This window comes from Melanostigma gelatinosum, assembly GCF_949748355.1.
Source record: "Melanostigma gelatinosum genome assembly, chromosome: 5".
In the NCBI taxonomy this organism is placed as follows: domain Eukaryota; kingdom Metazoa; phylum Chordata; class Actinopteri; order Perciformes; family Zoarcidae; genus Melanostigma; species Melanostigma gelatinosum.
Window position 1 is genome coordinate 12,390,263 of NC_136638.1, and position 13,977 is coordinate 12,404,239.

Here is a 13,977-nt window from a genome sequence, read left to right on the forward strand (position 1 = left end):
CTTAAACCCTCTGGTTTAACCAGACCCTACGATCGTCGTATATAACCTTTCACCCAGTGTGTTCTCACAATCGTATCGCCAACACGGCAACCACGCACATGACAAGACACAATTGTTACCGGACTTATTTATCTTTTACCCACCCGAACGTCCTTTAATATCTTGCATTCAAAAGCCTCCCAGCACCCCGCGGCAATCTTACCTTTTGCAGACTCGATTCCCGGCAGCAGTGCCTGGTTGCTTCCAAAGCTACCGAAGCTGTCCTGGCTCACCAGCTCCTTCTTGTCAGTGTCTTTATTCCATTTTGAACCACACCATCCAAAACTCAAACTCTAGGTAAGGCCGGCGAGGTAATCCGCGGACATCGGGCTCTTACCTATACCGAGCAGTGTTGGTCCGCCACTCCCAAAGAACACGCAGTTCGGCCTATCAGGGCTGCCGCCCATCAACGCTTATCGATTCAGCGCTCCCAGTCCTCGCAGTTTACCAAACGCTCTGAATCTCAGTATTCACTGAACTAGTCCCCTCTGCTCACCCTGCTAGTATACTTCAGACTGCAAATCATAGCTTACCTCAGTGGAACGAGGCCTCCTCCGGGGAACGTCCTCACCGGCACCTCAGAGCTAGCTGTTAGCAACGCTAGCCAAAGACACTTCCTCTAAAGTTCTTACAAAACTAACTCACAGATTTCATGAAACGGCTCTGCCTACCGATATGATGGGCCCAGGAAGTGTGTTTGACCAGTGCAGCCTTCAGCCCACGCAGCGAGGCCGGTAAGGAAGTCTCCATCTGGGGTGCCAAATTTGTTATGGAAGAATTTTACCTCACAACAAGAGAGAAGGCCAGAGCACATGTGACTGCCATGTGCCGTCGACACGCTGCATCAATAACGCTACCAAAACTGGTTTATAATTATAAGGAATTTAATTCCACTGATGTAAGCACGATTACAGTTATACATTGGAGTGTACACTCCTATGACATATTAAAACAATAAAACCCCATTTGCAAAAACCTCACCCGGCTCCTCCGGTGTAAACACGTCTGTCGTCCGGGAGCCATCACAGAACAAGGGCGAGGAAAAAAGTATTTTAAATTAAACCTCCCACATCTGTTCGAAACACCTCCTCCTCCGTTCATCCCGATTCCTATTGGCTATCCTCCAGGAGTGTATTCTACTGTCTGGCTCTGAGTTCATCATCACATTCAATGACTGTCAGTTACGTTTTAAACCCTTCTATAATAATCCTTCAAAATAAAAGTTATACTTCTGCACTTGGCAGAAGTTTCATGCTTCTGCATGTTTGTTTATGCTTATGTTTATCTTAATTATGCATTCTCAAAACCCTTATGATTATGACTAACTATGAATTATTAATTATTAATTATTAGACACTTTTATTATATCTACTAACTACAGTTTTTTACTCAAATTTCTTACATGTGCTATGCTAAGCAAAGCTAACTGCAGCCTCATATTGAATGAACAAACAAAGTAGTATAAATCTGCTTCATCTAACTTTTGGCAAGGAAATGTTTTTCCCAAAATGTTGAGCTATTCTCATAAAGGCATCCTGTTTGTAATAACGGACTCTCTCAGCAGACATCTGTCCCCGTCTTCCCTGTTGTTGTTTCAAGAAAAAACAGTTAATTGTATCGTCATCGACTTTTATGGTTATATCCATTGATAGTTTTTTTCTATGAAATCCGACAATCCAAATACAAAGATATTCAATTTACCATCACAGTTTAGCAATTTAGCAAGAACAATTCCATATTGATGGAATATCAGTGGATTATCAAAATAGTTCATGATTCATTTTTAATTATTTTATTTGACATCGCAATTAATTGACAAATTCCGTTCTCTATTTCTTTGGGATCAATCAAAAGCTAGATTTGCATCTAAAATATTACTTATTTGTCATAAATGAATAGAGAAATCCCTATTATCATATTACCATTTACTGTCAGAGTTGTTTATTTTTGTATAACTTGCATTACAGAACATAGTGAGATATGGGGTATGTCCCTGCAGCTTGATTCCAGGCGCAACGTTCTATTTCTCCATTAGGTGGCCTCAGCGCGCCACTGCCCACGCGTGATATCCCTTGCCCTGATTTAGTTTTATAACCTGCATCTTAATTTAATTAAACTACACCACGGTGCTGATTTGACTGGGTCAAATTAAGAGAAAGTGCTGCTGATAACAGGTGGGTTTAATCGGCACTAATGATGTTTTAAACCACTACACTCTGCACAAGAGGCCACTCATGACAAGCATGTGCTGCCTGCTGCATCGTGCTGTACATTACGGGCAGTTTAACTGGATTTGGTCGCCGAAGGGGCCACAATCCCATGCTCTCATCCCTACTGCACTTCCTCTTCAATGGGGCAACGGTCAGAGCGCCGGTGTGAGTCTGAGCCGCAGGAGCGCATGCACAGTCTCCGGGATTTGGCCGCAGACGCGAGCAGAGGCTGCAGGAGGACGCAGCGAGAGCGTTGCCGGCTGAGTGACATTTGAGTACTGTTGTCTGTGTGTTATTAATGAATTAACAGTCAGCGACGTGGAACCAATCGAGGATATACTGGGGCTGTTCTCTGGTTTGTTTTGTCGGACATGGAGGGGTGCCCTTTGGATTGACTTTACGCTGCGAAGTTCTCGTGGAAGCGATGGGACGTTTATTTTGAAATATCAAATCAATTGACAGCTGTCCGCGTCCGTGTGAGTAAGAGGTGAGTAGTATCTGATGATGGAGATTAAAATAGATTTTTGCTATGCATGCACGTCTGGAGGTGTGTGAGTTTTTTTTATCAGACATGCCTTAATAATAACATTGCGCTCATGGGAAAATCCTTATTTTTCCCGTTTGAAATCGGAACATCAGCATGCCAATGCACAATATAATCGTCTGTATGGCATACGTGTGCACGTGCAATCAGAGAGTACATTAACAAGAAACTAAAATAAAGTATTGTTAACCAGAGTTGCATTTTACAAGACAGGAACACGTATCTAAATGAATACAGATGTATCCAACGTTATATAATTCATGTCTTTAACCCACAGGACCGCTGATGACATGAGCGGGAAGTCAGAGGATTCCTAACATTACAGTGTTTGGGAACAAACTGGCCAGTCAGAAGAGCTCAGGTAATCACACAGAGGAATTGAGTTACCACTACCTCTGCGGCTCAAATGATGTCGAATCTAACTCACGAAGTCAGGGGGAAAATGTCCTGCCCGGAGGGGGTTTGCCTCAAACACCTCATCCCTCAGCATTCATCAGAAGACACGATGATGGAGATTGTTTGCAAGGCTGAAGCACAGGAGCCCCCTAGATTATAATCCTGTGGATATGATGTAGCACGACTTTTCAGCATGACTTAAATGAACTCTCCCCGACCCGCACATGTTCAGGGATGGATGACATGAACCTTACAACTGTCATCGACTCTGGCTTTTTGGACGAGGCTCCGTCGAGGCGCGTCCTAACTGGCTGTTTCCTGTCGCTGCTCATCCTCACCACCTTGCTGGGAAACACGCTGGTCTGTGCCGCCGTCACCAAGTTTCGGCATCTGCGCTCCAAAGTGACCAACTTTTTTGTGATCTCGCTGGCCGTGTCGGACCTCTTGGTTGCCATCTTGGTGATGCCGTGGAAGGCGGTGACGGAGATCGCTGGGTTCTGGCCGTTCGGCTCCTTCTGTGACACCTGGGTGGCTTTTGACATCATGTGCTCCACGGCGTCCATTTTGAACCTCTGTGTGATAAGCTTGGACCGGTACTGGGCCATCTCCAGCCCCTTTCGCTATGAGAGGAAGATGACACCCAAAGTGGCCTATGTGATGATCAGTGTGGCCTGGACGCTGTCTGTGCTCATTTCCTTCATCCCCGTGCAGCTCAACTGGCACAAGGCCCAAACTAAATCTTACGCGCCTCTCACCGGATCCTCTTCAGGTTTCAATGCTACATCTCATCGCAGCCCAGAGAACTGTGACTCGAGCCTGAACAGGACCTACGCCATCTCCACCTCTCTCATTAGCTTTTACATCCCTGTGGCCATCATGGTGGCCACCTACACCCAGATATACCGCATTGCCCACAGACAAATCAGGCGGATCGCTGCCCTGGAGCGAGCGGCCGAAAGTGCCAAGAACAGACACGACAGCATTTGCGGCGGCTCCAGCATCGCAGAGTCCGAGAGCTCTTTCAAGATGACGTTCAAGAGGGAGACCAAGGTGCTGAAGACGCTGTCCGTGATCATGGGAGTGTTTGTGTGCTGCTGGCTCCCATTCTTCATCCTCAACTGCATGGTGCCCTTCTGCGAGGAATCGAGCGGAGGGGAGGCCTTCCCCTGCATCAGCCCCACGACGTTTGACGTGTTCGTGTGGTTCGGCTGGGCTAATTCCTCCCTCAACCCCATCATCTATGCCTTCAATGCAGATTTCCGCAAGGCCTTCTCCATCCTGCTGGGCTGCCACAAACTGTATCCTTGAGGCCACAACCTAGAGACGGTCAGTCTAAACAAGAAATGACGAATGACTCTCTCACAGCACTGACTCATCCTCAACGCTGAGTCCCAGCGTTCCTGTGGAGGCCGGTATGATCGGCTTCGAACGAGGACGCCGCTCTCTGTGCAGACTCTTAGTGTGACTGAAGGATACGGCGACCGTACATGTACCCCTGTTTGCATTAGGCGAGTGGCCCATCCGTGTGCAGACAATGAGAGTACGCTTGCCGTGCACACCGTGGTCGCTGCACTGTCTTCGAGCAGATGACGCTCCTGAAAGAGGAGAGGGGGATTTAGGGGATTGAGATTAAGACTGTCCACTATGCCAGGGAGCTGGGAGCCCCTGGGAATGACTGGGCAGCACACACCCTAATGCTGTGAGACACCGCTCTCTTCAATACCATCACACACACGCACACAAACACAAACGCTGTCACAACACGCTCCTCCGAATTCAGTGTAAATGCAGCACCCAGCATGCACTCTGCGGCAAACCTACATGACGGCGCACAGAAATGGCGTCCAGCGGTCAAATCAAAGCATGTTTCATACATGAGCAATGTAGGTGAAGTACGTCCAACGTGGGACTTCACGTTAACGCGAGAATGAAAAGCAGATTTGATTTCACATCTGGCTCAACCCATTAATGTTGTGATTTTAAAAGGAACGTTCTGGAAAGTCGACACACGTGAAAGCGTGGTCTGAATTTCTTTTGGAAGCGAATGTACACAAGACAGGAAAGATGCAGCTTGTCGAACTGCAGCTCATCGCTGATACCGGTTCACAATTTATATCTCTTCCAAATGTCAAATCATTATAACTTTAAACCAAATGGACGCAACAGAAACCTCATAAGTTATTTGCTTCACTGCTTGAAAGTGTTTTAGCGATGAGTGTCTCGTATTACTTTGCCGATGACCTCTTTGAAGGAGAAGGCAAAGCCCCGAGCGAAGGCTTTGCTTGATTTGTGGTGTCTTTTGACTATTGTGCTTATTTTAGGAGCTGATAAAGAATTGTAACTGACTGAATTATGATAAATCAGTTTTAATTAGCTTGTTGAAGTGACGTATTAATAAAGGATAATCTCTGTTTTTAACAAGGTGGGTCTCGTTTTTGTGGGTTTGGCTGTCGTTCCTATCGGCTGTGATAACATTGTACTCCCTAAAGTAATTGCTGACATCTGGGAACACTGTGATACCATCATGAAACAGGAGCAGCCAGATGATCAGACCAGTTAAAAGTCTGCCCACAGTTAAACCAGATTATTAAAGACACAAACAAAACCAGGTTTTCAAGTCATTTTAGGTCAGCATACCTAAAATGTCACTTATAATCCTTGATAAGGAACTGTGTGTCGTGTCTTGCACTAAGGCTCGTTAAAAAAAGAAGAAAGAACTAACACATAATTAGTTTTAATTTATTCCAAAGTGTATTGTCAATGTATTACTTACAGTAGACGGCGGTCAGCACGCCCCCAGTTTGGAGAATTAGACAGGAGTATGTGTTGCAGCAGCAAAATGTGTTTTAGCCACCTAAAAGAAAGACCCACCGAAATAAATAAGTGCAGCGATCCTTTGATATATCATCCGACATGGAACTGAACTGAGAGTAAAACTTATCTACACCATTTAGGTCAACGGAGTCTCGTTGCTCTGGAGACGGCAGAGAGAAGCTTCACTTTCAGTTCAGTTCCCCGCCGCTAAAGCGCTGTCTGACAGCAAGACAAAGCGGTGAAAATATTCTAAATATAGCCGATACACTGAAGCTGATATTGATTTTTTTTTTAGGGAGGTTAAAGTGGCTTGAATACCTGGAGTAAGAAGCTCGCGCACATTGCATTCTGGTACATGTAGGCACTTTCACGGTACTGCAGGAGAACTCAGCATTCTCGGTTAATGTAGCATGCACTGAGAAATGAATTGCTACAGTTGACTACATTTAACATTAAATTGGACCGCAGCATAAAAGATGGAAGATTTTCCCCTAAAGAAATATGTTCTAACCTCACAGTGACGTTGAAACTCGAGAAAGTCAAATAAGATATGACAAGTAAAGTAGTTAAGAGATCCTGGTGCACTTCTTATGTTTGACCTTTGGCCAGTGCCAGGCTAGCGGTTTCACTGTTATTCAAGTCTTTATGCTAAGCTAGGCTAACCATCTCCTGGCAGTGGCTTCACAAATACGAGAGTGGCGTTGATCATCTGGAACAAGCAAAGAAGCAAGTTTCACAAAATGTCAAACCGTTCCTTTAACTCAGTGAGTACAATATTATCACGACAGACAGATATTACAGCTGAGACCCGGGAATGATCCTACAAACTGCAGCATTGCGCGTTGGAACACGATGCATTGCCCTCACCATCAACAGTTTCCTGTTGATGGTGTACTGTATTAATTTTTTTATGTGCTAACTTCATCCGTTAGCTACAGGGACCATTGATGACACAAACTAAAGATGTAGATGTTTGTACTTGGCTAAAACAGTCTTTTTAGAATGTGCAGTTGTCGAAACTAATACATGTTGTTTTGTTACATTCATCGCAGAATAAACCATCAGAGGAAACAGTTGTGAATTGTCTGCTTCAGCCACGTGGAAACATCTCAAAGCACAGCTTAATAAAAGTCCATGTGTCCAGTTTTGTGAAATAGACCGTGTGGTGTGTGTGTGGTTGGCTGTACAGCTTTGACCTCCACAGAGCAAACCTCCCGAAGCACATTTCACACCAGAGGCTAAAGGGTAAAACGTAACGGGATCAGCTGTGTCTCACTTCCCAAATTTCACTCTGACGTAACTCTGGTGTTCAAGTGTGTTCTGTCTGGTGATGCACCGCCATCATTAGTAAAGTGGAAGGCCCAATCTGGAGTCGTGAGCAGGAGCTTTGGCACCTTTTGGCTTTCTTTAATTCATTCATTGCACTAAAGTTGCTTTTTCACCCTCTAACAATTGACTGAACTCTTGCAACAACCAATACCTTACAACTGAACATACATTTTGGGTTACGGCTCAATCACGAAGAGGTGAGAGTAAACTTTGACGCCCTAATTCATTCAGATTGAATGGGAGTGATGGGAGATGGAGGTGGTTGAAGTGTGATGGGAGAGCAGAGCAGCAACACAGAGGGGATTTTTGCGAGACCCAGTTAAACATTCCCTCCGCGATCTGCCACACATATCTAAAACGATAAATGAAATCAAAATCTAAGTTGATTAAGTGTTACGCTTTTGTTTACTAGACCTGATGAATATCCCTGTAGATGTTCCCCATCTCCAACAATCATAAAAGTCTTCATCAGATTCATTTCAGTGTAAAACAGTTGCTATAGCTTGTTACAAAAACACTTTAAAGTGATTACAGAGTCGTGAAGCACTCTCATTAAGCAGCAAGTCTCAAAAGATTTAGAGGGCAGATTTGTTGAATCAAATTGAGTTTTTGCTCATTAGAAATCTGATTAGGTGCAAAATACTGTGAGGATAACTCTTTCTCTGTCTCGCACAAATAAACACAGAGTTGTCCTATAAAAGTCCACTTTCCCTGGGCTGACTGTCCTTGCCTCTGTGAAACCTCCTCAAGCATGCCACGGGAAGGAAGCAGCAATTAGTTTGACTGACATCATTCAGAGTGATGGCTGAGGTGGCAACAGGGTGTGTGTGTGTGTGTGTGTGTTTATGTGTGTGTGGCGCAGCGCTACTATCACCTGCTCCAGCACCCGGCCCAGAGTCCCTGCAATGTCAACCGCACTCTGTAAAACACACAGTTTGTTTAGCTTTAGCTATCACTTCGCTGCACTGGAGCTTGTGAGACTCTCAAAGCGATACTGTCTTTTCAGATTGGCACGTCGGAGAAGCGATGTCAGACATGGCAACTTCAGATGACGCTAATGACTGGTCCTGGGGGAATGATTTACTGAGACAGGGAGAGAGAAAGAAAGGGGCAAAGAGACAGACAGATGTATCAAGCAATGGCTACTGGAGACGGAGACTCAAAGGATGCTTGGGAAATATCATAACCCCACAAGTACCTCCAAAATCAAACTGCTTTTGCATCCATAATGAAGTATCCTCTGCGGTCACATGCTTATAGGCACACCTGGCCACGTGAAAGTGGATTTTGAACATTGTTAATGGTTTCCTTGCCACCGTCTCTCTTCAGTCGAGATCTCACGGAATTAAAATGCAAATAAACGTTGGCAATAATCTGTATTACTCTCCATTAAATATGTATTATTCACAACTGGCAGAGCTATCATAATTGCGCTGGAGTCGAATGCATTTTTAATACCGCACACGACACCAAGATAAGCATAATTGAGAGCGAGCGCGTTGGCGACACACCATCCAAAGTGCGTCAACACAGTTACATGCTGACAGACACGAGTGCACTTTGCACTTTCATGCATTTCTTGCATTGATTCAAGAATAGACATGAGGTCGCCCTGCACATCTGTTGACCTTTATTGTTCGTCCTTAGCGGCGAGCCCCTCCGTTCCTCCTCCTGGTTTACTCCTGCCCTTCATTTCTCTTTCTCATCACACCCCTCCGCTCTCTTCCTCCACCCTCACTCTGTTTGCTGTTTGTGCTGCGGGCCGCTGGCAGTGCCGTGTTTCCATTCGTCACTCCAACTGGCTCCAGTGGAGAGGACAGGCCCTCTGACCCTACCACTGGGAAAGGAGCAAGGGAACGAGGGGAGAGGGAGAGTCACACAGAGCGAGCAGAGAGAAAGAATGATTACAGCGAGAGAGAGGGCACATCAAACGGGGACTTCCTGACTTTCAGCACTCTTTCCACAAGTCACAATGCACACAACGCTGCAACAGGCTTCCTCATGAGAAGAACAAGGCAACTGTTCCCGAAAACATCCTCATGAATTCACTCACCTCGTTCATCTGTTTGGTTGTTTTTAGTTTAGTTTTTGTGGGGTCTTGATCAACTGAACTAAATATAGATCTATAATAGAATATAATCCCTCATAAACTTATGATATATTTTCCATACTGTGTCATGGTGTGACCTCGACTGGAGATGAGTTGACCTATGTCTTTGCTAAATTCGGCCCCCCGAAATCCTCCAGAGAAATAAAGACAGATCTGATGTATTGGCCTCATCTCTGGCCTACAACAGATTGTCAGTGTGGCAGCGTAGACAACATCACCGAAGCACTAAATCCGTACTAAACCAAGTCAGTGAAAGCAGATCCAATTATACATTGAATAATAAGCCGGGTGCAAATTAAGCTGGCTGATGAACAGCGTCTTTCAACGGAAGTGATGTCCACTCCAGCCGCAGCTTAGAGAGGTGCTGTCTGAGGGAGACGGCTCTGAATGGAGATTATGCTGTTAATGATGCCAACGTTAATGCTCACGCTGGTGGGATGCCCTGTGGGTGAATTGCGGCGATGCAAATGCTAATCAGCTAGCTTGTGGGGCAGCTAGCACAACATCAGCAGCAGGAAGAGACAGAATAACAGAGTGTATTACTGACAACTACGCGGGGGAACAGTGAGATAGTTGTCTCTTCCACCTGGGCTTCAGAAACAAGAGGGGAAGTCTGATGAGAGGATTAGAGCCGATGCCATACCATGCGTGCCAATGTTAATACAGCCATTATTGATTAAAAATTGCAACCAAAGCAGGTGACATATGATGCTTCTTTGCCAAAGGCTGCTTAAAAAACACTATGAATCATTAGGGACATAACTCACACTGTATAGTCATGGTTATGTTACTCTTGCAGTTTCAGTTTTCACTGGAGCGCCCACATGAGGTGGTGATTCATGCAAGTTCATAAAAATGTGTCAAAATCTAGCTTACTGTAACTGTAAGGTCACATGGCCACTGTTTAGGTACTTACACGATCACCCTTACAATGTCTTATTAGTCTGAAGACTTAATTTACTTAATTTATTCAGTCCAGAGTTCTGGCCCAATTGACCCTTTGAAAAAATCTTTTTTTTAAAATTTTATTTAAGTTAGACTAATAATAATAAAAATATCCCCACAGTCGAAATTATGAGACAGAAAGTCGAAGTTATTCGATAGAAAGTCATAACTAGAATAGAAAGTCATAATTCTGAGATTGAAAGTCAAAATTATGAGATTGAAAGTCAAAATTATGAGATACTTAAACAGTCAGAAGCAGCTCTTTGGCTGGTTACTGTACATTTAACATGGAAATGTATTGTGAGTACATTGAAGACTACTTTAAACTGTGAATGCAGAGAGTTATTTAACAATATGTTACGAGTAGTTAAATTTACAACCGGCCCTTTGTGGGCGACCATGATGCTGATGTGGCCCGGAGTGAAAATGAGTTTGAGAGCCCTGGTGTAGACCCGTCTGTCTGCTTCTATCTGAAATCACATTTTCGATTTTCTAAAAATGTAATAACATTCATGCAAAGAGCGCAGTTCGTGACAGTGTGGGGGAAAAAAAAAGAAAAACAGACAAGACAGGACAGGAATCTAGAATCATATGGCTCGCGACTCCCGAGAGAACATTAAAGCCAGGCACATTGTTTTGTGGTTCTGCTCTGAAAGGGGGATTAACAGAGCGGGAGGAAGACCACTCGGCGACAGACATCCCACTCGAGTGATGGCGCGGTGACAAGCTGCACAAACATCCACAACAGAGAGACAGAAAGAGCGGGTGGGAGATAAGGACAGCGAGATAGCAAGACCCCTTGAGAGTTTAGGAAGAAACTGGGAGCAGACTGTGACAAGAAAAGACGATAAGAAAACAGCTTTGAAGCAGTTGCATTCCACTCTCTCCTTGAAGGAACTGCGTCTCTGAAAGACACGAAAAACATGTGCTGTTGTTTATTTGTGTTAATGAGAGCCATATGCGGTGTTTGGCTGATCATTGGAGCTTAACATTGTTCGTACCATTAATAGGGGCTCAGAGGCCATGTTGGAAGACTACAGCTATATTTCTCATGAACACTGTGAGGTCCTGTAACTATGAGAGAAGTATGAGAGGGGAGGGGTCGTGTTCAAATTCAACTCTAGTGTCATGATTGATTACAGAGTATTTTTTTACCATTTGGTTGGAATTTGTAAATACCAATTTGATTCATTTTATTTTGGCAAAAATATCCATGAATTCAATTGATACATACATGTTCTTTCTTTTCAGAGAAACAGTGCTGCCAGAGTATTTCTGGCAGTTTTACAAACTCTACGCAGCAGTTTCATAGAGTTGAAAACTGCTGTGTAGCAGAAACGCTGCCATGCTTCATAGGACTTCATAGGTTCAGCGAAGCAACACAAATCCCCAGGTTGCTTTCCTTGTCTGCATTGTGGGGGAATTTTGAACTGGGTCATAATGAAGAGCAAAGTATATAATCTTCCCTTCAGAGGAGAACAAACTCAGAGTGCTTGGCGATGATGTGAAGAACAGACCTGCATTTCACAAGAATTATGTACGCCAGGGTGAGGTGCTTTAATATTTTCAAAGTCAAATAATATTCATTCATGCAGCGGGATGGCCCTGCGACTGTGCATTTGTCCGTTTCTTTTTTTCTTTCTTCAGTTCCATAGCAGAGAAGCAGACAGCAGACACGATCTGTTCTATTTTAGGCAGGGACTTGTCAAACAGGAACACAGCAGGAGCCTCTTTTACCCTCTGGAAAGTTCAGATGTGACCACACGAGCACGAGCGGACGCAAACATGCTCAGAGAGACACACACGCGCACACGCACACACGCACACGCGCACACACGCGCACACACGCACACGCGCACACACGCACACACACACTCAGGAGACCCAGCTGGGAGACTGTGAATCAAAAAACATTTTACCACCTCTGTTTCTGCCACATAACTGTTTAATTGAGTGTCACACTCCTCAAGCATGTGAAAAGAAATCTGGCCTTTTGTCTCACCTCCAGTGATAACACTGAGAGATAAACTCAGACACGAAAGGACGTCTGACAGCTTTTTTTCGGGGGGCTCTACCTGACAGACTGTTACTTTATTTGATTTTAATTAAAAGCTGTTGAATCACCAACAACAGACCAGGAGATGAGCCCACCACCACCAACACAGCCATCTGTCCTCACAACTCGCCAGCTGACCAAATGCTGCTGTAGCCCGTGCAACCTGCTGTAAGCCGCTTTAGGGCTTGCTGTGCATCGAACAATGTGATATGGCTCCCATAGGAAAGAAATATGTTCCCTGCTGCTCGTCCACGCAGATGTCAAAGGTCGAGGTCGGTTACAGAACAGCCTCCCTGAGGCTGTAGGGGATTCAGTGTGGGCAGCGAGGCGGACGCTTTGGGGGATTGAACCCAGGTCTCTGTACTCTTTACCCCTCTGATGCCATATTATACCAAGACAGCTCCAGTGCAAGATGGATGGAAAGTTCATTCAGCAGCAGAGCCTGCTTTGTGGTGGACAGATCTCTCTGTAGCTGTCTTATCAGTGTCTGAATGCAGGATAACACAATTAATCCTAAACAACCATCAGTAAATATTCACTTATGAATTTTGAAGCTTTTACGTGTCTTAAAAAAGGTCGCTGACAGGTGGCTAAGTGAGGCGACTAAACGCCATCACGCTACAGTCCGTCTTTAGCTTCATGGTGGACAGGGGAAGTCACGCGAATGCGATGTAGTTTGTTTTTAGCCTAACGTTTAGCTTTTTACTTCTGGCAATTGTATTTACGCGTCAAAAACATAAGTGGTGTTCATTTGTGACCATTATCTTGAACAAAACGTGCAAGTATCATATATTTGCCAGAGCTTATTTTCCACAGTAATCCAGAATACAATGGAAAAATCCCATTCGCTTTTTGTCAAGGGAACCAGTGTGATGCTAACGGGTATTTAAACCCTGTGTAGCCTGTCTCTGTGCCAGTTCATCAGGACCAAATTTCATAGCTGTCCTTCCAATTGCTGTTGAGAAATATTTATTCAAAACCACAAATGTTAACCTGGTAGCGGCACTAAAGGAACAGTCAGGGGGTCACCAAACTCATTACTATCCATCATCTGGGGACAATGAATATTTCTGCAAATTTCATGGCAATCCAATAGTTGTTGAGATATTTCAGTCCGGACCAAAATGGTTGACTGACCAACTGACTGTTACCAACAGAGATCAGAGAGCCGCTAGCGTGGCTAACAACAGCGGTAAATACACGAACAACGATCTATTTAAACAAAGGATTTGTCTTCAAAGGGTTTCCTGTACATCGACATTGGGGAGTGCTGGACAGGAAGAGAGGACGGATGGTTTTTCTGAGGACTAAGTTCTCTGCTGCTCAGCCCACCTTCTGTTTATCAATGATTCAACATGTGACCAGATAGGCGGTCAAGCCCGTTTTGCTGAATTGCATGCTTTACAAGACTACCTACCAGGGCACATTTACATGTCTTACATCTTGTAAATGTGTACATGTGAACCTCTCACGGTCCTATCATGATGCTTTACTGTGATCAAATCATGGCCCACATATCCTAATTTCTTCTTCA

At 44.5% G+C, this 13,977-nt stretch overlaps 1 protein-coding gene across 1 annotated transcript; it reads left to right on the top strand.

Annotated features, from left to right (window-relative positions):
• Positions 1-3,334: 3,334 nt before the first annotated feature.
• On the top strand, positions 3,335-4,497 carry drd1a (dopamine receptor D1a; the record flags this gene model as incomplete). The annotated part of the gene is made up of 1 exon (XM_079268817.1): positions 3,335-4,497. The coding sequence occupies exon 1, from the start codon at positions 3,424-3,426 to the stop codon at positions 4,495-4,497; it is 1,074 nt and encodes a 357-aa protein (XP_079124943.1). The 5' UTR covers positions 3,335-3,423.
• Between the last annotated feature and the right edge of the window lie 9,480 nt (positions 4,498-13,977).